Here is a 24,460-nt window from a genome sequence, read left to right on the forward strand (position 1 = left end):
TACCAAATTTACGCTTAGCCTTAGCCAGCAGTTTCAAATTTCCTTCAATGTTGCCTGCTCTGGCCCCCGGAAGACAATTGACTATGGTTGCTGGTGTCGCTAACTTCACATTTCTCAAAACAGAGTCGCCAATAACCAGAGTTTGATCCTCGGCGGGTGTGTCGTCGAGTGGGGAAAAACGGTTAGAGATGTGAACGGGTTGGCGGTGTACACGGGGCTTCTGTTTAGGGCTACGCTTCCTCCTCACAGTCACCCAGTCGGCCTGCTTTCCCGGCTGCTCGGGATCTGCCACAGGGGAACTAACGGCGGCTAAGCTACCTTGGTCCGCACCGACTACAGGGGCCTGGCTAGCTGTAGAATTTTCCACGGTGCGGAGCCGAGTCTCCAATTCGCCCAGCCTGGCCTCCAAAGCTACGAATAAGCTACACTTATTACAAGTACCGTTACTGCTAAAGGAGGCCGAGGAATAACTAAACATTTCACACCCAGAGCAGAAAAGTGCGGGAGAGACAGGAGAAGCCGCCATGCTAAATCGGCTAAGAGCTAGTAGCTACGCTAAGCTAGCGGATTCCTAAAAACACGCAAAGTGAATAATTTGTAAATAATTTAGAGGTGATTCAGCAGAAGGAGTGCTTTAGTTAAGGCACGTAAAGATTACACTGGGAAACAAATCGTAATCTAGATAACTAGATCAATCTAACTGCGCAGATTAAACAGCTAACAGATACAGAAAAACACCGCTGTGCTCTGGAACAGGAAGTGATACAATACCGCAGTGAGAGCCAACCACCAGTAGAGGCAAGCAATATATATATATGAGGTCTGTCAATAAAGTATAGGTCCTTTTTATTTTTTTCAAAAACTATATGGATTTCATTCATATGTTTTTACGTCAGACATGCTTGAACCCTCGTGCGCATTCGTGAGTTTTTCCACGCCTGTCGGTGACGTCATTCGCCTTTGAGCACTCCTTGTGGGAGGAGTCGTCCAGCCCCTCGTCGGAATTCCTTTGTCTGAGAAGTTGCTGAGAGACTGGCGCTTTGTTTGATCAAAATTTTTCTAAACCTGTGAGACACATCGAAGTGGACACGGTTCGAAAAATTAAGCTGGTTTTCAGTGAAAATTTTAACAGCTGATGAGAGATTTTGAGGTGATACTGTCGCTTTAAGGACTTCCCACGGTGCGAGACGTCACGACGCTCCGCCACAGGAAAAACACCTCTGTTGGAAGCCTTAAGGACAAGTTGGAACATGTCCAGCTGTTAAACAATTTCTCATATACTCACTCCACTGAAAGCCATCAAAAGCCGCCTGGATTTTACAAATGGTTATCAACACGGAGGTGTTTTTCCTGTGCCGCCGCACCGCGCTGGCTGCGTCCCGACGCGCGGACCCGTCCGCACGTCTTTCATTACAAAAATCTCCTTTAACAGTGGAATATCTGGATAAAATGCTGAAACTGACTTCTTCTGAAACTTCTCTGTTCTCTCACGACGTCCTGGATCAATAGAGCCTGAAATGTGGAGGTTTTCAGCTTGAAACAGGCTGATGACGGCACCTGAGAGCGCTGCGCGACGTCTCGCACCGTGGGAAGTTCTTAAAGCGACAGTATCACCTCAAAATCTCTCATCAGCCGTTAAAATTTTCACCGAAAACCAGCTTAATTTTTCGAACCGTGTCCACTTCGATGTGTCTCACAGGTTTAGAAAAAATTTTGATCAAACAAAGCGCCAGTCTCTCAGAAACTTCTCAGACAAAGGAATTCCGACGAGGGGCTGGACGACTCCTCCCACAAGGAGTGCTCACAGGCGAATGACGTCACCGACAGGCGTGGAAAAACTCACGCATGCGCACGAGGGTTCAAGCATGTCTGACGTAAAAACATATGAATGAAATCCATATAGTTTTTGAAAAAAAATAAAAAGGACCTATACTTTATTGACAGCCCTCGTATATATATATTTCTTTATTTGTTCCGCAGCTTACAAGTCACTGTGATACAACTTTTAACTTTGTGTTATGTCTTCAAAATCGGTCTTTTGCGCGCTCTCCTTCTGTGTTGCCGCACAGCTTCTGCTCTGCTTTTAGCAGCTTCACTGGAGTTATCTTCCATAACTTTAAACACACATCCACTTTCACACAGTCACCCAAATTTTAACTTTGTGTCCAGCCAAAATTGACTGAAAAATCACTCTTTTGTGAGCTGGCGTTCTGCCTAAATGCTCGTTTGAAGCGTGATGATGAGTCACTGCGTCAGTGCGCACACACAGCGGAGCTCATGTGATCCATTAACAAGATATTAAATCAACATACTTTTACATACAACAGACATCAACATACAGACACTTTTACAGCAAGGAACTGTTTTATCAAGCTATGAATGTTGTGTGGGCCGCCAGAAGAGGAGGTACTGCTGGCCCACCACCACCAGATGGCACCCTGCTTGGAGTGCAGGCTTCAAGCACAAGAGGGCGTCGGAGCAACGGAGAGTGACAGCTGTCATTCATCATCTGCACCAGCTGTCACTCATTCACCACATCACCATAAAAGCCGGACTACAACTCCACCTCCCCGCCGAGAAATCAGCAACCAAGAGGTAACCCTCTCTGTGGTAATTTTCTCTGCTAACTAAACTCTTCTTTGCAGCCGTTTGCCCTGTGGTGTACTTATCCGAGCTGGAGTAAGAGCGTGACCGCGACGACTTCGCATCACACTCCATAACAGATAATTGGTTACACAGGAGCTGCACGAGTGTGTGATTGGAGGTGGAGGTACTCCCTCCTTAAAGAACATTGACTGTGAGTGGACTACTGAGTGTGCGGATTCACACTCACCTGGATTTTCTCTGTTCTCTGCCAGCAGTACCAGGGTCGACAGCCGAAGGCAGAGGCCACCTGGGGACTCGGGACTTGGCGGCTCCGGTGTTCTTCAGGCCCGCTGGTGGTGGAAGCTGTGTGGGAATCAGCTCATCTCTCGCCAGAGGTCTTCTATCTTCGAGCCTGCCCACACGTCACCTGGTGTCTCATTGGCAATCCATATCTCTGTCTGTATTCCGTTGTGTGTTTTCACAACATTAAATTGTTACTGGTTGGCTTATCCATTGTCCGTTCCTTTAGCTCCCTCTGTTGTGGGTCCGTGTCACGACACCTTCCCAACAATGAAAACATTAAAAATAGTTACCTTAAGCTGTTCAAAATACATTCCACATGGAGCAGGAAAGAGAGGAAAAAAAAAGCGTCCAGATGAAACAGTCCTCTGTGATTCCAGAAGTGATTATAGGTGTTTTCAGCATCCAAGGTTTGGCAGAAAATGATTAATCCGCTACAAAATAATTATTTTATATAAAGTCCAGCGCACAGAACAGGTGGAATTGTGTGCACAAGAGGAGAGCTGCTCCAAAAATAGCCTCTCAGGTCTTGCATAGCTGGCAGGCGCATGGATAATGGGCTTTCAGCAGACTCGTAAGCACCACGCACATGCCTCTAAGCCGTCGCAGTAACTCGTACACAAACTGCGCCACGCTGTTGTTGCTAAATTTTGAACTTCTTGAAATTAGCGCCACGCTCAGAGAGGAGCCTCGTTAACTGAAGATAATGCTTCTAAGAGACACTCAGAGCCATAGTTGAAGAAACCCTTTCGTAGCAAAGAAAACTTACTGCGTGGCTCATTATTCATCCTTCATTATTCGGTGGGACCCAGGCTTTAGGACTGAATAACACCTTCTGACAGTCTGGTGTTTTCTCAGACAAACCCACCTTTGCCGTGGTCGTCTCCCTTGAAATCATCTGCCCACCGGCTGGTGTGGTCGGCCTCACTGACGTCTCCGGTCCTGCTGTTTGTGAACAGATCCGGGTTGGACTGAGTGACCTGGGAGCCTGACTGGTGATGCACCAAAAGGTCAAAGTGCTGCAACCGCGGACTGTCGCCAGGTGTGTGTGTGTCTTGCTGGGGAGAGGACGTGAGTGTCAGTGTGAAGCAGCACTGCTCGTCGGATTTGGACGGTGGACTGGAGAGTTCCTCCCTGGACATGTCCATCAGGTAGGTTCTGGCAGGCAGCGGAGGACACCAGTCCTCGTTTTCATCCTCAGAACTGCAACATGAAATGTGAGTAACAGTTACATGAGCATCAACCCTTATCCAGTCCTCACCCCAAATTTTTATGTGAGGTCAAATTTGAGAGAAACTGTTTGGACATGCCTCATACCCTAAGGCCGTGGCGCTCTACTGGAAACTGGTGCATTGTTCCCACCAAGTGAAGATCCAACTGGGACAAGACCAACGAGTGCTGTCTCTTGTACCATAAGTACTGTATTTGTATAACAATTTAGCCCTTTTTGTGATGTGGGGTAAACTATACTTGTTCACAGTTCAAGTCCACCTGTGCCCCACTGTCTTTCTCCATCTGGACTTGTATCAGGAAACGCATGTTTTGCCAAACCCCTACGTAGGTCCCAAAGCAGATGGTGGAACTGGCACACAAAGTGATTTTCTTTCAAAGAAGACCTCAAAATTCAGCCATAGTTTGCCAGAAGGCAAATGTGAGAACTGAGCCTAGATTTGATGTTTTCTTGTTTGAAAATCCTTTTTTTGTTCCACTCCCTCATAAAGCTGATCATGTGACAGACAAATATTGCACTAAAAACAGCTACAGAAGCTTAAAACAACTTCAGTGTTCTCTTGGTGGCTTCCCTCACTTGTCTTCTTTTTGCACAGTCACTCAGGTTTTGGTTTACTCCAGAAAGATTTTTATTTGTTTTTAATTTTTTTTTTTCTAATTTTTTTATTCATCTCCTGACTTGTCCAAAGAATTCTGGCTGTAAAACTGATGATTTTTATCATTTGATTGCTACATTTGAACTCCTTTGTGATGTTCTGAGGCAACATTACAAAAATTTTTGCATCACTGTCCAAATACTCATGGACCAACTTACTGTATCCTGTCACAGACAAACCGTTGGACATAATGTCTTTGATGAGCATCATCTTTGTGAATTCAATTATAATTCCTTGAATTTAGTTTAATTTGTTGAGTGACGGACGCCAACGTGTCCAACCAGGATTCACTGTGTTTCAGCAGCTGATATCAGATGTTTGAATGAAGCGATCCTGCCATTGGTTTATAAAGTATATTTCACACATTTAACTTAATCAGCCAGAAAGAAAAGATGAAATTATTTAATTTTCAGTTGGTATTTTGTAGAAAACGGGGAACAATACGGAATTACAGAGGATCAGATCCACCTCGATGATTTATGTTGTCACTTCTTTGCCGTCAGCGCAAATTTAATGATGGATGTGTCACTGAATATGGGAAGTACTAATCCAAACTGTCAGACGCCAGCTAATGTCATTACAGCACAGTCAGAACACGCCTCCAATCCCATGCCATTATGTCCGGAATCTAATCTGTCAGAAGTACTTAGAGGAGACGCTGGCATCCAAAAGCCCGAAGCTCAATCGACTCGCTGCCTGCAGACACAACCACTGTTAATTTGAAAAGTCCCCGGACTGAAAACTTCACTCAGCTCTGCCAGAGTTGTCGGGAAATTTTGATATCCGTCTGCCTTAACCGTCTCTGTCATGTGGGTGGAGTCAGAAGACTTGATGGTAATTATAACCCAGAGGACTAAATTAGACCAAACTAAACCGTGACTTTGTCCTTGGAGGATGATGGAGGAGGGTTCAGATGTGCATTTATTATTATTTTTTTGAAGGACTGCAGAGATCAGTCTCACCTGTGTGGCTTTTCATCTTCCTGATCCGTCTTTGTGTGACTTCGGTCTTTGCTGGCAGGCAGTGGCAGTGACAGAACATCCGCCCAGTTTAGAGTAGCTGACTTACAGGAGGAACCAAAAGACCTCTGCTTCACCAGTTTGTCTAAAACCCAAAAATAAGAAAATTTACTCGAAAGTCACTGACTCCGCTTTGTCAAAATAAAAAGTCAACGACTACCTAGATGTAGGTGGCATTGTCTATTCTGGGGAGGTGATGGTCAGCAAAGCGATGGACTTGGGACCAGAAGAACCTCCATTCAAACCCCTACTGGACTGAAAGCCACTAAGGGCCTTTGGGCAAGGTCCTAGTAACTCCTGGTGTATACTTGAGTGCCTTGCATGGCAGCACCACAACATTGGCGTGTGAAAGAGTGAATGTAAGGCATCATTGTTAAGCGCTTCGAGATTCAGATGGAAAAATGCTGTATACATGCAGTGTCCATTTACCATATTTTATTGGTATTTTGGATGTTGCTACTGTATTGGCGCCTAAAAGCATTTGGATGTTTGTCATGAGGGGTGATTGAGACGTTTTGAGCCTGACCCAGAAAAATGAGGATGTGGTTCTTCATCTTGTGCATTCTGAGAAACATTTCTCAGCATTGCACCCAGTGAGTCAAAACTTCACACATTCTTGACAAATGGTGGTTTCTCAAAATGCAAAGATGGACAACCACATCCTGCTTTTTCTGGGTCAGGGTCAAAACTTCTCAATCACCCCTTGTAGCACTAAGTCCTGTTTCAGCCCTGGCGTTTATTAGTGCCTGGATTCACAGCATGAAGCAGATGAAAGTCTATGACTACCCCTGGACTGGACACCAGTCCATACAGTCACGGCCGTAACTACTTGTGACATCATGTAGGAATGGCTACTTGACATGCTATAGATGGTAGATGACAATATTAACCAATAATAACAGGTCCGTAGCCAGAATCTGCAAATTTTGGAGGGGGGGTCTTTTTTTTGGTAAAATTGGACATTTGTTGGCAGGGGGGTTTGGACTTATGATGTCCAGGGATGCATTCTGGAGGGTGTTTTGTATAGTTGTACTGCTTCATATGTGTGGCATTTGTATTTTATTTTTTGTTTTTTTTTGTTTTTTTCACTTTCACCTTTTCTTTGCCTTTACCCCAAATTGGTATCATAACCTACATCTTTGATACAATTACTATCTATAATGGTAAATGGACTGCATTTATATAGTGCTTTTCCATCTGCATCAGACGTTCAAAGCGCTTTACAGTTATGCCTCACATTCACACAGACACACTCACACACCGATGTCAGACTGCTGCCATACAAGGTACTCACTACACACCAGGAGCATCTCTGGGATTAAGGACCTTGCCCAAGGGCCCTTAGTGATTTTCCGGTCAGGCTGGGGCTTGAACCGAGGATCTTCTGGTCTGAAGCCCAACACTTAACCACTAGACCATCACCTCCCCTCTATCTGTCTGTCTGTCTTTATAAAACCCTTTACAGCAGCCAGATGGTGTCCAAACTGTTTTACAGTAAAACCAAGGAAGAAAAATTCACAAAGATAACACAAATGTACAATACAAATAAAAAGACACATACAAACAAAACATGTCACAGTGCCACCAGGTGTACAAAGCCAGTTTAAATAAATACGCCTTGAGCTTTGATAAAAAAAAAAAAAACACAAACACACTCACCCCGGAGTTTATATTTTGGACCCTAACCGACCTGATTTTAAAGCTAGAACCCCAAACAGATCCAGTAACGCCTGAGTTTAGACAATACGTATGTAGATATGCAGAAAAGTGTAATAAAGTAAACTTATTTTTATTTAGCTCATCAATTAAACAGTATAGAACTGTAGTAAAACTCAGGCCCAGAGTAATACTGATTTAAACATTTTAGTTGTTAAAAATATTATTATTATTATTATTACTATAAATAGTAGTAGAAGTAGTAGTATTCTATTAGTATGAAAAATGTCCTTAAATATGGACTTCTAATTCAGGGGTGTTGAGGGGCATGTTCCCCACACAACACCATCTTTCTGTCTGGAATCACCCCTTGTTTGTAGTCTCTGAGCAGGTAGAATGGAGAAGCTTTGTGTTTATGTGGAAAGCATGACCTAACTGAAAGGTAAGAAGGTTTTATCAGTGCTTTTTACTTCATGCTGTCCACAGAAAGAAACTTTAGGCGTATTTGAAAAAAGTGCTTGTATTTGCTGTAATGCATAGCGTGTCTGCAGCTGTGTTTTTAGTTTAACCACAGCGAGGACACTCACCCAGCGGCACCGAGATTGAAAGAAAAAAGTTTAAAATATGTTTGTAAACTCCACTCTGCCCTTCGCTCTCTGTGTTCCCACGCTCTGAGACACAAAAAGAAACGCTTTTTTTTTTTCAACTCTGAACTGCTGCACAAAATAGTGGATTGACAGCTCGCAACGCAATGCTGATGGAAACACAGGAGTGATTACAGGTGTACCGAACGTGTTATACTAATACCTCGATAATATTGTGATTCAGTAGAGACCCCAAACAGGCACCAGTACAAAAATCGTGTAGAAGTGGGCAAATTGAGCGGTTCGTCCAAACCACCGCTGGCTACTGGCCAGAATAAGGTGCCTAATCTGATCCCTCATTCTAATCCCCATAATAGTTTCAGAACATTGAGAAATGTCAAGTCTGTTTTGATTAACTCCTTACCACCTGTTTTCTTGGTATACTGGAGCTTGGCATATTCAGATCCAGAGTGACCAGACTGTATAGTCCACTGGTCCAGATCATGATCCAGACCCACAAACCCACTGTTTGACAGCACTGGATTGCTGCTGTATGGGTCTGGACCCTGGTTGTAGGATGTGGAGTAGGTGTCGTAGTATGCCAGGAGGTCGTCCTCAGCGGTAGCGTTAATGGTGCTGTAGATGGGACTGTCGTTGGACGTCGCGCTGTGTTTCTCTGATTGGTTTGGGTACGTGATGATGCTGAGAGCTGCACAGCACATGATGATGTCACGTAAACAATGGCAATCATTTATTCTGTGATCTGTCATGTACCAAACATCACAGGCGTCTTACTGTTATAGTATCGGTCAGAGTCCACTTTGCCAGAACAGCAGTTGACGGCGTCTTTACTGTTGTTGCTGAGGTTCGGTGTGGGCCAGGAGTCAGCCAGCCAGGGGTAATTCCCCATGTTTGATCCCAACATGCCAGGACTACAAACAGGCAGCAGTATGTCAGTAACTTTACCGCCTCGTGTCCGCTACATGGATTAGAGTATAATGTGTAAATTACCCAGCATTCATGATTCCGGATCCTTCACTGTGAGCGAAACCAACTGCAGGAAGAAAAACCAAAAACGGTTCAGAGCAGAAACTTTAAACTGTTTAACAAAAAGATTTAAAAATTTTCACAGCCAAATTCTTTTTAATTTGGCACTGGTAGAGAGTTTAATGGATGTTTTATGAGCTGTCCTGCTGACGTACACACACAAAGAGGTTGACATTCCAAATTTGATGATCCATATTCCAAAACCCCAAACGCCATGTTGACATATTTATTGGCAAATAAAATCATAAAATCCACTGAGTATTTATGACCCTGAACAAAAGTCTGATGTGTTTATGTGCATCAAAGGTATTTTCTAAAATAAAGTGCATGTCACACTTAGCGTTTGCTCGAGTGTGTTGACAGTGTTTACTTCATTTCGGCCATGAAAGCTACCCAGTGGGGATAAATACATTTTAATTAACCGAATACACGATGAGCGCGTGCGTGCAGCACCAGCTAAAATTGAAAACATGCATCAGCGCTCAGAATATTCCCAGCGGTCAACTGGTAATTGTGTGTGCTGCGCACGTGTTGACAACAAAATGTGTCGGATTGCTGCCCCAGCGGAAGCGCATTTCTCTGTAACGTCTTCATGTGTGAGGCGATAAATGAGCTGTGACAACACGGAAGAATCTTAAAACTGACAATAATTCTGTTCTCAGCTGACATTCTTAATGTTTTAATTTCTTATGTAATTACCATTTTATTACTGCCTTATAAATGTACTATATATATATATATATATATATTATATATATATATATATATATATATATATATATATATATATATATATATATATATATATATATATATATATATATATTTGTTTGTTGTCTTTTGTTTTGGGAAACACTTTGTTTATAGAGTACACAAAATAAAATAATACATCTAGTCACCAAAATGACTTTTAAATTACAAAAACCAGTCAGCTCTGTCTGTCTGTGCATGCATGCGTTTCCAGTGCAGAAAGTTCCCGGTTCGAGGCCACCTCTGCCCATATTCTATGTAACATGGAGTTGCATCAGGAAGTCATCCGGTATAAATAAGTGAATAGCTCACGGCATTCAATTTTTAATAAATGTGAAGTATATGACATGGCTGTGAATCTGCCTCAAGCAGGTTGTCCTCAAAAACTGTGTGCTCAAAGGAGATGATTGAGGGAAGCCATCAAGCCACCTGACAACTTGAGTGGGTGTGAGTGGAGAACGTTTTCCTGCTAGTTCATCAGTGAAAGCTTCGTGGTGGAATACAGAAAGACTTTTTTTTTAAATTGAGCTGGATGAAGTCTCGGCTTGATTGTGTTCCTGCGATCTCCCCCTTAAAGGGTTGCAGGCTGAAGGATTAACGTCACGTACCTGCAGGCGTGTATGCAAAGGAGGTGGTGTAGTGACCCAGCTGCTTCCTCCTACGGTGGCGACAGTAAAGCCAGCTGCTGAAACCCATCAGCACCAGCCACGCAGCCACGCCCAGTCCTGCAATGAAGGCGGGCTGGCGGACAACGTGTACGATCTGCTCCGACAGGCTGCGGCTGTCCTCATTTTCCACAGGAGCAGAAGGCTTTCCCAGTGGAAGAGCTGGAAAAGAAAAACAGCTGAAGTATAAGTCGGGATGTAAGTAAACGTAGCAGCAGTGCATGTCGCCCCGTACACCACTCACGAATAAAATACACAACCATTGAAAACAACCATGAACTGAAATAAGAGTAAACACTCACAGCAAAAAATAATTAAATAAATTTGCAGATCTGCTTCTCCTCGGGGAGCTTTGGTATCAACTTTTGCGCTTTGTTAAGTTCACACTAATCCTCTGCAAAAATACCCTCCTCTGGCGGTCACATTCTTTACACTACTGCGCTGTGTGCCTGGTGCATTCCACTTTTAAAGGGAATACACGCCCCAAAACGGGGCCATACTAAAATACGAAATGGAAGAAATGGCGTGAAATGGGGACTGATAATCACAAAATTGGGGAAGAGTGAACCAGACTGACTCCAAATATGTACTTTTATTTAACTGTTTGGCTTTTGTTTTTTGTGAGATGCGCTCAATACATGTAGCAGGGGCAGGTGCGCCATCTGGCATTCAAGAGATGAAACTTCAGTCAGTGGGTCAGTCTGCTGCATTTCGTTACGTTTTACCCCATTTCGTTATTATCAGCCCCCATTTTGCTTAAAATTAATTAAATAAAAGCAATTAACTGAATCATATTTAATCATATTTGGAGTCAGTCTTGGTCAGTCTGCTCCATATTGCCCATTTCGTATTTTAGTATAGACGCCCAAAACCAGGTCATTCTGCACCCACCTTCAAAGCCAGCATGCTTACACTTACACTGCAATACAGAGCTGCTCCTATACACCCCCTAGTGGTAGCAAATATACCTGGTAGAACAGATTTGCAGACAGTCAGCCCACCGTTCACTTTAATTCAAAAGATAGAGTGATGTTACAAACCAAATGGACTAAATATGGTGAACAGTTCTAATGTTTCCAGAAAGCTTTTCACAATAATTTAAAGCACTAAAATGGACTGAACGCAGGCTGCAGTTTATTCGCTTGCTGGAGACTCGGGAGGACTGGAAAACCTTTTCGTCCAAAAACGGACAAAATCTGTATTTGTGGGTTATGTTGGATGTCGGCGTGTTGCATAATCTTGCTCTTGGCTGGAGGTGCTGAATGAAGCCGTGCTTCACTATCTGCTGGAGCAGGTGACTCACTGAGAAGCAGACTGACAGGTGGGCTCTGAGCGCCTACACCGAGGCTGGTGACGGCGGCAACAGTGATGGTATAGCGGATATCAGGCAGCAGGCTCGTCAGCAGGATGGACAGAACCGCTCCATCCACTGTGCGGTTAATCCAGTTCTCCACGCCGCCACCCAGACACCACACCTGAAAACCAGCACACATGGAAGGTTAACATTTTGAACATTTCTCACTCAGAGTTTTATTCAACACAGTCTGTGCAAAGATGTGATTAAGACAGACGACTGTGACAGTAGGGAACAAAGAACCGGTTCCATCTGAGAATTGGTTCAAAAACTTTTCAATCCATTGGAATTGGAAGCGTTACAGTACATGTTATTAATTCTTCTAATTACATACAAATGTACATCGTCAACCGCTTATCAGGGATCGCAGCAACTTCCCTTTTCTGGGCCATATTGACCACCTCTGACTGAGGGATCCCGAGGCGTTCCCAGGCCAGTGTGGAGATATAATATCTCCACCTCGTCCTGGGTCTTCCCCAGGGTCTCCTCCCAGCATGACGTGCCTGGAACACCTCCCTAGGGAGGCACCCAGGAGTCATCCTTACCAGATGCCCAAATCCCCTCAGGCGACTCCTTTCAACGTGAACGAACAGTGGCTCTACTCCGAGCTCCCCACGGATGGCTTCTCACCTTATCTCTAAGGGAGACACCAGCCACCCTCCTGAGGAAGCCCATTTCAGGCACTTGTACCTGCGATCTAGATTTTTTGGTCATGACCCAACACTCATGACCTGAGAGTAGGAACAAAGATTGACCAGTAGATCCAGAGCTACACCTTTTGGCTCAGCTCCCTTTTCGTCACAACAGTACGGTAGAGCGAACGCAACACCGCCCCTGCAGCACAGATTCTCTGGCCAATCTCACGCTCCATTGTCCCCTCACTCTTGAACAAGACCCTGAGGTACTTGAACTTCTTCAGTTGGGGCAAGACCTCATTCCCTACCCGGGGTAGGCTATCCATCGGTTTCCAGCTAAGAACCATGGCCTCAGATTTAGAGGTGCTGATCCTCATCCCAGCCGCTTCACACTCAGCTGTGAACTGATCCAATGAGTGTTGGAGGTCACAGGCTGATGAAGCCAAAAGGACCACATCATCTGCAAAAAGCAGTGATGAACCCTGAGCCCACCAAACTGGAAACCCTCTTCCCCCCAACTACGCCTCGATATCCTGTCCATGAATATCACAAACAGGATTGATGACAAGGCGCAGCCCTGGCGGAGGCCAACCCCCACCGGAAACGAGTCCAACCCGAACACAACTCTCGCTGTGTGAGCACAGAGATTGGATGGCCCCGAGAAGGGATCCCCTCACTCCGTACACCCACAGCACCTCTCACAGTATCTCCCGGGGTACTCGATCATACGTCTTCTCCAAGCCCACAAAACACATGTAGACTGGATGGGCATATTCCCAGGTCCCCTCCAGGATCCTTGTGGGAGTGAAGAGCTGGTCGGTTGTTCCACGACCAGGACAGAACCCGCATTGTTCCTCTTCAATCAGAGGTTCGACTACCGGCCGAACCCTCCTTTCCAGCACCATGGAGTAGACTTTACCAGGGAGGCTGAGTAATGTGATGCCCCTGTAGTTGGCACACTCTCTCTGGTTCCCCTTTTTAAATATGGGGACCAGCACCCCAGTTTGTCACTCCTTAGGCACTGTCCCATCCTCAGCACAATGTTGAAGAGACGTCTCATCCAAGACAGTCCCTCCACACCAAGAGCCTTCAACATTTCTGGACAGATCTCATCAACCCCTGGGGCCTTGCCACTGTGGAGTTGTTTGATTAAATCAGTGACATCCACCAGGAAAATTGATGACCCCCCCAGTCTTCTAATTAACACCAGCAAATCTGTGTGTCTCAACTGAAGATGGGCAGTAACAGTTCATTCAGTCATTCATTCATTCTTTTTCTACACCCGCTTGTTCCAATTATGGTTTGCAATAAGATTTTCTCAGCAAAATTGTAACTCTAAGTAGATTTTTTTAAGCACATCATAACTCCCATTGCTCATAATGAAGGCACTCAACTCATCCTAATATTAGCACATTAGCATAGCATTACATGATGCTGCCAGCATCGCTTTATGTGACACTAGTGAGTTTTCATGCAAATGTTAGCCTGTTAGCATCATGTTATGTAATGCTATGGAGTTTGTGAAACATGCAAATGACTAAATCCATCGTGAATCACTGTGTTAAGGATTTAAGGATATTTTTATTTTGTGGAATTTTGGTGCGATTAGGTTGGGTTTATCCATGTGGACTACACTAGTACATCAGTGTGCACTGAGTGCACTGAAGCTGAAAACCTGCGCAGGACTTGACTTTTCCACACAGAAAATATATCAGGAATTGATCAGAAAGTAAAAAAATAATTGGCCCGATAAGCAGAATCAATAACGTTATTGATATTGATAAAACCTGATCAGGCCATCAGTATTTGACAGCTGGTTGCTCCAACTGAATGTTCGCAAAGGACGAGAGCAAAGATAAAAGGAGATGAATGCAGCGGTGCGGCGGCACAATGACGGCTGAAGGCCAAATTTAAAACACCGATCTGCTGAATGAATGATTTATGGAAGTTCATGCATTTATAATCTTCAGATTCAAGGTTTCACTCTCTCTGTAAGGGCAGATCTGACATCTGTTCATCTGCCAGCAGGAATAGTAAAAAACAAAAACAACAAAAAAAGAAGGGACAGTGAGACCCTTATTAAAATAATTTCCAGCATCCAGAATGATCCTGATGAGACGCCACATAAAGGAGACGCAGACGCTGATGAACAGACGAGCGCGTTTCTGTCATACGTTTCGGTGTGAAGCCACAGATGGGATCTAAACAATAAGAGGGAGCGTTGTGTTCCAAAGGTTTCCTGGAAGAGCAGATAGACGATTAGTAATCAGCTCAGTGCTCACGTAACGAGCGGCGTGTTTTTCACACAGCCAACAGACGCCAGGCTCACAATCTGACAATAAGACACCGGCTCAGCGCTCACACTGGCAGCACAACGCGGCTCGTGACTAATTACTAACCACTCCTTAAATCGCCCATCGTCACAATTATGTAAACAAATACAACAACAGGGAACACTGGGGGTTCAAAGAACAACTCGTGTCACTTCTCTGTTTTACAGGCAAAATAAAGAGCACAGAATATACATTAATCTACAGATTAACTGTTATGATTCAGACAGTTAATATTTTACAACTTTGATATTTACGCTGTCAGACAAATTTAACTCCAAATTCATCCGCCGGAATCGTTATGTAATCAAACTCAGACTGGACTGATTCAGAGTTTATGTTTGCTGATCTTTTACTTCCATAAAGAATTTATAGAATCTAAAGTTTGCTTTCCCTGAATGTGGTTACTGGAGCTTTAAAATACTGATTAGCATGTTGACCCATGAGGAAGCACAGGTTCTAGAAGTGGTCATTTGTACATTTGGGGAAAATCTGTTTGCAGTTATGCTACATTTTTTTTAAGTATTGACATAAAAAAAAGAGAAATCACTTCACACATCCCTTGATGACAGGTGCGTAAGAGAAGGCACAAAAGCTGCTAAACAAGAAAACAAAAAAACTCTCGCACACTGCCTCACTTGCAACACAAAGGTGAATTTAATCAAGCAACGTTTCGGCCAAAGGCCATCATCAGGCAATTTCCATGAATGAAAAGCCATCTTAAATAGGGTGTGGCTGATTACGTCACAGGATGTTGTTATAGAAAAAACATAACCTTTTTTGTTGTGTGTGGGCCGCCAGAAGAGGAGGTACTGCTGGCCCACCATCAGAGGGCGCCCTGCCTGAAGTGCGGGCTTCAGGCACGAGAGGGCGCTGCCACCATGGACGCAGCCGGGGGTGACAGCTGTCACTCATTACCTCTTGACAGCTGTCACCCATCTACTCAACGTCCTCTCACTCCATAAAGACCAGACGTCATCTCCACCTCGTTGCCGAGATATCATACTTCATTGGAGGTAATATCCTCAGCCATTTGTGATTGCAATATTTGTATATTGTGAGTGTTTGCAGGAGTACTGGTACCTCCGTCGGTGAAAGCTGAGAGAGCGTTGAAGGCACTCTTTTCCCCTGAGGAATCTACAGTACTCTGCAGTTATTGAGTGAGAGGTGGAGGTGGCATTCCCACCGTTATTGTTACTGGGTGTACACACACCCACACTTGACTGTCTTTGTTCTCGCCAGCAGTACCAGATCCGACAGTCGGGGACGGTGATCACCTGGGAATTCGGGACATGGCGGCTCCAGTATTCACCAGGTTCTGTGGCGGCGGAAATCGTGTGGTTCCGGCTCTTCTCAGGACAGACGTCTTCTATCCTCGAGCCTGCCCACACGTCACCTTTGTGGATTGACTGTAATTATATTCTGAGATTGTCTGTATGTTCGTTGTGCACATTTCACAACATTAAATTGTTACCTTTTGGCTCATCTTTTGGCCGTTCATTTGCGCCCCCTGTTGTGGGTCCGTGTCACTACACTTTCACAACAGGATATCTCGGCCAGCGTCATGGACTCCGAGGGGCGTCACCCGGCTGTTGAACGACCAATGGGAGAGCAGGGAGCGCAGGCGTCTGCAGGAGGCGTGATTGGTGAGCTGCAGCACATTCTCACCGCCTTTACGGCTCGGTTGGATCAGATGACCGAGCAAAACATCCTCCTGAACCGCAGGGTGGAGGCTCTCTCCGCACAGATGGCGGCGAGCGCTCAGGGCGCTGCTGCAGCTCCTCCTCCTGCCGACCCTGTGCAGGATATAAACGTTCCAGTGGTGGTTCAACAACCCCTCCCACCATCCCCTGAAGCATACATAAGCCCTCCTGAGCCGTACGGAGGTTGTGTGGAGACGTGCGCGGACTTTCTCATGCAGTGTTCGCTCGTCTTCGCACAACGTCCCGTCATGTACGCGTCAGATGCTAGTAAAATAGCTTATGTGATTGCTCTGCTTCGGGGTAAGGCACGCGCCTGGGCTACGGCGCTCTGGGAACAGAACTCACAGTTGTTATCAGCATACACTGGGTTTGTGGGGGAGTTCAGAACAGTGTTTGATCACCCTAACAGAGGAGAGACCGCTTCAACTGTGCTGCTGTCAATGAGACAGGGACGTGAGAGCGCAGCCGCTTATGCAGTCAACTTCCGCATCGCGGCTGCGAGGTCCGGCTGGAATAACGTTGCGCTCCGCGCCGCCTTCATAAACGGACTGTCGTTGGTCCTGAAGGAGCAGCTGGTAGCTAAGGAGGAACCATGGGATTTAGATGGGCTTATCGATCTCGTTATACGGTTAGACAATCGGTTGGAGGAACGCCGTCGGGAGCGAGGCGAAGGACGTGACCGGATACGCGCCGCCCCTCTCCCTTCCGGGTTCGAAAAGGGGCCGCCCTCCCCACGCTCCACAGCCGCAGCGCTCTGTGGGGCAACAGCTCCCCCTGCTGACGTTGTTAGGGAAACGCACAGGGCCAAAATGAGGAGGCTGATCCGCGGGGAGTGTTTTCTCTGCAGCTCAAAGGAGCACACACAGAAAAACTGCCCCAAACGGCCAAAACAACAACTGCCCTCAGAGACTGGGCTAAGGGGGGGTCAAAACATTCACGTGAGACACACACAGATTGCCACACGACTCCCAGTTACAATCCTGAGCGGGGATTTAACCCTTCAAGCCCCAGCACTGGTGGACACGGGGTCAGAAGGGAGTCTGCTAGACAGCAGATGGGCAAGGGAGGTAGGGCTCCCTCTGGTGGTGCTTCCTTCGCCAGTGCAGGTGCGGGCACTAGATGGCACCCTCCTCCCTTTAATCACACACAAGACACAACCAGTAACTCTGGTGGTGTCTGGAAACCATCGGGAGGAGATTGAGTTTTTTGTAACTCCTTCTACCTCCTGCGTGATTTTGGGCTTCCCATGGATGTTGAAGCACAATCCCCGGATTGATTGGCCGTCTGGGGTGGTGGTTCAGTGGAGCGAGACCTGCCATCGGGTGTGTTTAGGATCCTCGGTTCCTCCCGGTTTACAGGCTAAGGAGGAGGTCAAAGTCCCTCCCAATCTGACGGCAGTGCCGGTTGAGTAACACGATCTTGCTGACGTCTTCAGCAAGGATCTGGCACTCACCCTTCCCCCGCACCGTCCGTACGATTGTGCCATTGATTTGGTTCCAGGCGCTGAGTTCCCGTCCAGCAGGCTGTACAACCTCTCACGACCTGAGCGCGAATCAATGGAGACCTACATCCGGGACTCATTAGCTGCCGGGGCTGATCCGGAACTCCACCTCCCCGATGGGGGCAGGTTTCTTTTTTGTGGGCAAGAAAGATGGCGGACTCCGTCCATGCATTGATTACAGGGGGCTGAATGAGATTACGGTTCGCAACCGATACCCGTTGCCATTGTTGGATTCCGTGTTCACCCCCCTGCATGGAGCCAAAATCTTTACTAAGCTGGATCTTAGAAATGCGTATCACCTGGTTCGGATCTGGAAGGGAGACGAATGGAAGACGGCATTTAACACCCCGTTAGGTCACTTTGAGTACCTGGTCATGCCGTTCGGCCTCACCAACGCCCCCGCGACGTTCCAAGCCTTGGTTAACGATGTCTTGCGGGACTTCCTGCACCGATTCGTCTTCGTATATCTGGACGATATTCTCATCTTTTCTCCGGATCCTGAGACCCATGTCCAGCATGTACATCAGGTCCTGCAGCGGTTATTAGAGAACCGACTGTTTGTGAAGGGCGAGAAGTGCGAGTTTCACCGCACGTCTTTGTCCTTCCTGGGGTTTATCATCTCCTCTAACTCCGTCGCCCCTGATCCGGCCAAGGTTGCGGCGGTGAGAGATTGGCCCCAACCAACAAGCCGTAGGAAGCTGCAACAGTTCCTCGGCTTTGCTAATTTCTATAGGAGGTTCATTAAGGGCTACAGTCAGGTAGTTAGCCCCCTGACAGCCCTGACCTCTCCAAAAGTCCCCTTCACCTGGTCGGATCGGTGTGAAGCCGCGTTCAAGGAGTTGAAACGACGGTTCTCTACTGCGCCAGTTTTGGTGCAGCCCGACCCTAGCCGCCAGTTCGTGGTTGAAGTGGACGCCTCTGACTCAGGGATAGGAGCCGTGCTATCCCAGAGCGGAGAGACCGATAAGGTTCTTCACCCGTGTGCCTACTTTTCACGCAGGTTGACCCCGGCTGAACGGAACTATGACGTCGGCAATCGAGAACTCCTTGTGGTGAAAGAGGCTCTGGAGGAGTGGAGACACCTGTTGGAGGGAGCGTCTGTGCCATTCACGGTTTTCACTGACCATCAGAACCTGGAGTATATCAGGACCGCCAAGCGGCTGAACCCCAGGCAAGCCCGCTGGTCACTGTTCTTCGGACGTTTTGACTTCCGGATCACCTATCGCCCCGGGACCAAGAACCAGAGATCGGATGCCTTGTCCCGGGTACACGAAGACGAAGTCAAAACGGTGCTGTCGGATCCACCGGTGCCCATCATTCCGGAGTCCACTATCGTGGCCACCCTCACCTGGGACGTGGAGAAGACCGTCCGGGAGGCCCTGGCACGGAGCCCGGACCCCGGAACCGGTCCGAAGAACCGTCTGTACGTCCCACCAGAGGCCAGAGCTGCAGTCTTGGACTTCTGTCATGGTTCCAAGCTCTCCTGTCATCCAGGGGTGCGAAGGACCGTGGCAGTTGTCCGGCAGCACTTCTGGTGGGCGTCTATGGAGGCCGACGTCCGGGAATATATCCAGGCCTGCACCACCTGTGCCAGGGGCAAGGCAGTACATAAGAAGGCCCAAGGACTCCTCCAGCCGCTGCCGGTGCCTCATTGCCCCTGGTCCCACATCGGCCTGGATTTCGTCACGGGCCTCCCGCCGTCCCAGGGCAACACCACCATCTTCACGATAGTGGACCGATTCTCCAAGACGGCCCACTTCGTGGCCCTCCCGAAGCTCCCAACAGCCCAGGAGACAGCAGACCTCCTGGTCCACCACATCGTCCGTCTGCATGGGATACCCTCCGACATCGTCTCTGATCGTGGTCCCCAGTTCTCCTCACACGTCTGGAGGAGCTTCTGCAGGGAACTGGGGGCCACCGTGAGCCTCTCGTCTGGGTACCATCCACAGACGAACGGACAGGCAGAGCGGGCCAACCAGGAACTGGAACAGACCCTCCGCTGCGTCACATCTGCGCACCCGACGGCCTGGAGTAACCATCTGGCCTGGATCGAGTATGCGCATAACAGCCAAGTGTCTTCTGCCACCGGCCTCTCCCCATTTGAGGTGTGTTTGGGGTATCAGCCCCCGTTGTTCCCCGTGGTGGAGGGAGAGGTCGGTGTGCCCTCGGTCCAGGCCCACCTGCGGAAGTGCCGTCGGGTGTGGCGCTCCGCCCGTTCTGCCTTGTTGAAGGCCCGGACGAGGGCGAAGACCCATACAGACCGCCGGCGATCCCCGGCCCCTGCTTACCAGCCCGGGCAGGAGGTGTGGCTTACCACGAAGGACATCCCCCTCCAGGTGGACTCCCCGAAACTTCAGGACAGGTACATTGGCCCCTTCAAGATCCTCAAAGTCCTCAGTCCTGCCGCAGTGAAGCTCCAACTCCCGGCTTCACTGCGGATCCATCCGGTTTTCTACGTGTCACACATCAAACCTCACCACACCTCACCCCTCTGTGCTCCCGGACCGGCGCCGCCTCCTGCTCGGATCATCGACGGGGAGCCGGCTTGGACGGTGCGCCGGCTCCTGGACGTCCGTCGGATGGGCCGGGGGTTCCAGTACTTGGTGGACTGGGAGGGGTATGGACCCGAAGAACGCTCCTGGGTGAAGAGGAGCTTCATCCTGGATCCGGCCCTCCTGGCCGACTTCTACCGTCGACACCCCAACAAGCCGGGTCGGGCGCCAGGAGGCGCCCGTTGAGGGGGGGGGTCCTGTTGTGTGTGGGCTGCCAGAAGAGGAGGTACTGCTGGCCCACCATCAGAGGGCGCCCTGCCTGAAGTGCGGGCTTCAGGCACGAGAGGGCACTGCCGCCATGGACGCAGCCGGGGGTGACAGCTGTCACTCATTACCTCTTGACAGCTGTCACCCATCTACTCAACGTCCTCTCACTCCATAAAGACCAGACGTCATCTCCACCTCGTTGCCGAGATATCATACTTCATTGGAGGTAATATCCTCAGCCATTTGTGACTGCAATATTTGTATATTGTGAGTGTTTGCAGGAGTACTGGTACCTCCGTCGGTGAAAGCTGAGAGAGTGTTGAAGGCACTCTTTTCCCCTGAGGAATCTACAGTACTCTGCAGTTATTGAGTGAGAGGTGGAGGTGGCATTCCCACCGCTGTTGTTACTGGGTGTACACACACCCACACTTGACTGTCTTTGTTCTTCGCCAGCAGTACCAGATCCAACAGTCGGGGACGGTGATCACCTGGGAATTCGGGACTTGGCGGCTCCAGTATTCACCAGGTTCTGTGGCGGCGGAAATCGTGTGGTTCCGGCTCTTCTCAGGACAGACGTCTTCTATCCTCGAGCCTGCCCACACGTCACCTTTGTGGATTGACTGTAATTATATTCTGAGATTGTCTGTATGTTCGTTGTGCACATTTCACAACATTAAATTGTTACCTTTTGGCTCATCTATTGGCCGTTCATTTGCGCCCCCTGTTGTGGGTCCGTGTCACTACACTTTCACAACACTTTTTAATAGGTTGGATCTAAATAAATAAGCTAGACAGAGGCTGTCTAGCTTATTTATTGAGGTAGGTCTTTTGACAAGTGTGTATGCGTACATTGAGCTGTCTTATATATCCATGTCTTTTATGTATGTAATACGTTTCATTGTGATATGTATATCTATTTTGTATACATTATTGTATGAGTTTTATGGATGTGTATATTAAAAAGGTTATGTTTTTTCTATGACAACATCCTGTGACGTAATCAGCCACACCCTGTTTAAGATGGCTTTTCATTCATGGAAATTATTTGTCTGATGATGGCCTTTGGCCGAAACGTTGCTTGATTAAATTCACCTTTGTGTTGCAAGTGAGGCAGTGTGCGAGAGTTTTTTGTTTTCAAGTATTGACATAAAAATTTCTTGGCTTTCATGAAAGTCTTTATTGAAGGTTTAATCTGTTTTCAGTTGTGTTCAAGTTTCTAAAATGAGTTTTTGTCACCAATAAGCTTTTCTGAAGCTGCTTAACCAGAACAATATTCCATATAAAGAAATTATGAATAACTGAAGTTTTATATTTGCACTGTGACAGTGTTCACATTAAATTTATTTTCTTTTTTCCTTTTTTTGGCCTGTGTGAGACACTGTTGAGACACAATTCTGTTGTTTTGTGCAGAGTGTGAATGTGTTAATTCTGGGTTTGGGGTCACATGCAAACAGAAAATGTCCAGATTTGACTCTGCTGTTTGGGATGTTAGATGATGAACAGACTGATGAATTCTGTCAGGTCTGCAACAACTTCACAGGCTTTTATTTTGAAATACAGGCTCTTATTGTGGAAGTGCATATTGGTCCGATCACCTTGGCTTTTTCACCACTTGAATTCTCATGAAAAAATACATAAGTATGCCAAAGGACGAAAGTCAGTTCTTTCTGGATTTCAGTTGATGCTCCGGAGACACAAACACACAGAGACCACTCCCCGTTTATTATATGGAGACCTTTTATTTTAAAATCACCCAATCATAATTCCTATCTACTGTTTTTTTTTTTTTGGCTGCTGTCAGTAATAATCTATGCTGATCCCTGTGATCATGACTCCACCTCCTTGTCAAAGTCCACAATCACATGACTCCACTCCTGCCAGCAATCACCTCATCAGCTACAGTATTTACACATCTGGACAAACTCTGACTGCATTCTTTCAGTCCAGATTTTCCACCTTATTTATTTATTTATTTAAGTTCTATGTACTTCCCTTATTTTATTGGTTTTGTTAAGAACTTGATATGCTGATTGTTAATCACTGAGCGGTAACCTTCAGTGCTGATAAATGAAGCCAACCCAAAAATACTAAAACCTGCAGTTCCTTGAATGTCCACTGGAGGCCAGCTCCAAAAGTGTCAGTCATCATTGACCCTCATATTAAAATATCCAAATATACAGCAGAAATAAACAAGTTTACAGCCTTGTACAAAAAACAGTTTTGGTCTCTTTAGCTAGTTTCCTAGTTCATGTCAACTGCACGGGAATGAAATTTTATATATATAAGTGTGTGTGTGTGTGTGTGTGTGTATCAGTGGTGGGCACAGCTAACCAAAAAGTTAGCTTCGATAACAAATAATCAGCTAACTGAAAAGTTGCCTAGTCGCATCAAAGGCGACCACAGACCCAAACGAGTCAGCACTTCTGTCTTTGAGCGTCCTGCCCCCTGCTGGAAGCTCCTGTTTATTACATAGCTTCCAGCAACGAAGCTCAAACTCTATACTCAATAACAGTGTTGCCAGCAGAGGTCTTGGAAAATAAAGCAGTGCTGACTTATGGTTTGGATTTATAAATAAAATTAATACCGATAGAATAACTCCATTAATGTCAATTCTGTCATTTGTACAAAGTTAAAATATAACACATATCTTTTAATGTTAAATACTGCACTAAATCTGAAGTTTTGTAACAAACACAGACAGATGCCAAAGTGATTATGGGTATAATGTGCCTCCGCTAACACTGATTGGATGACTCATTCATTCTATATAAAACCAACCCATTAATGTGATGTGTGTGTTGGTGTTTACATATAAATGTGCTTTTGTAAAATATGCCATTTTTTTATTTGTAAATAAAAAGGCATTTGTACGGAGCCCGCCTGGGGACATGGTGGTTTTTTTTTTTTTTTGGCCCAGATTATTGCACTCCCTCGCAATAGTTTTTTGTTCCCTCGCAACCGTTTTTGTGTTCCCTCACAATAGCCTAATATCATATTAAAGCTCACGCCTATCAGAGCACACAGTGAGTGAAATCAGGTGGGGGGGAGACTGAACGCATATCGCACATACACACACACACAGAATCGAGCAGAAAGGGGAAAGATCTTGAAATACCAAGACCTAAAAAATGACCTACAAACAACATGGTCATTCAAAGACATTGATATCATCCCAGTTGTGGTGGGAGCAACAGGCCTGATGAAGAAGAACCTGAAGAAATACCTTGAGGCAATCCCCGGTCACCCAAGCGCACATGAGGTGCAGTTGTCTGCTATTAAGGGAACGATCACCATCTTGAAGAGAGCCCTCGGATACAATGTCAGCTCTGGTTAGGATAACTATAGAGCCTAGGGTGCAACTTTAGACCCCAGGTTTGGGGCCCACTGCATTCTATTAAAAAGACATCAAAGACAAATGAAAAACAAACACACACAGCAAACAGAATTCATGAGAGGATGGTAAAAAAAAGAAAAGAACGTAACGTTCATAAGGCACACAGGTGTTGCTACTTACTACCACTGTTGTATGAATAAACTATATTTCATACGGAGTCTTACAGCTGTGCAAGGTGTAGCAACTTACTCCCTTGTCTGTCGTGAATCCTGTTGCTGTCTGCTGTGTGTGTGTGTGTGTTCCCACGCAAAAACTATTGCGTGGGAACGCAATAATATTGCGAGGGAACGC

The 24,460-nt window shown here is 46.5% G+C and overlaps 1 protein-coding gene across 3 annotated transcripts in view; it reads right to left on the reverse strand.

Annotated features, from left to right (window-relative positions):
* The window catches only part of LOC117509421 (roundabout homolog 2-like), a 191,410-nt gene that overhangs the window by 16,785 nt on the left and 150,165 nt on the right, over positions 1-24,460 (reverse strand). For all 3 annotated transcript variants that reach the window (XM_034169112.1, XM_034169114.1, XM_034169113.1), the window contains exons 16-22: positions 11,797-11,968; positions 10,437-10,655; positions 9,043-9,085; positions 8,827-8,963; positions 8,456-8,740; positions 5,735-5,876; positions 3,755-4,089 (exon numbers count right to left, since the gene is read on the reverse strand). In XM_034169112.1, the coding sequence (XP_034025003.1) occupies positions 3,755-4,089; positions 5,735-5,876; positions 8,456-8,740; positions 8,827-8,963; positions 9,043-9,085; positions 10,437-10,655; positions 11,797-11,968 (1,333 nt within the window). The remainder of the gene's footprint in view (positions 1-3,754; positions 4,090-5,734; positions 5,877-8,455; positions 8,741-8,826; positions 8,964-9,042; positions 9,086-10,436; positions 10,656-11,796; positions 11,969-24,460) is intronic.

Source organism: Thalassophryne amazonica, chromosome 4 (assembly GCF_902500255.1).
Source record: "Thalassophryne amazonica chromosome 4, fThaAma1.1, whole genome shotgun sequence".
Taxonomy (NCBI): Eukaryota; Metazoa; Chordata; class Actinopteri; order Batrachoidiformes; family Batrachoididae; genus Thalassophryne; species Thalassophryne amazonica.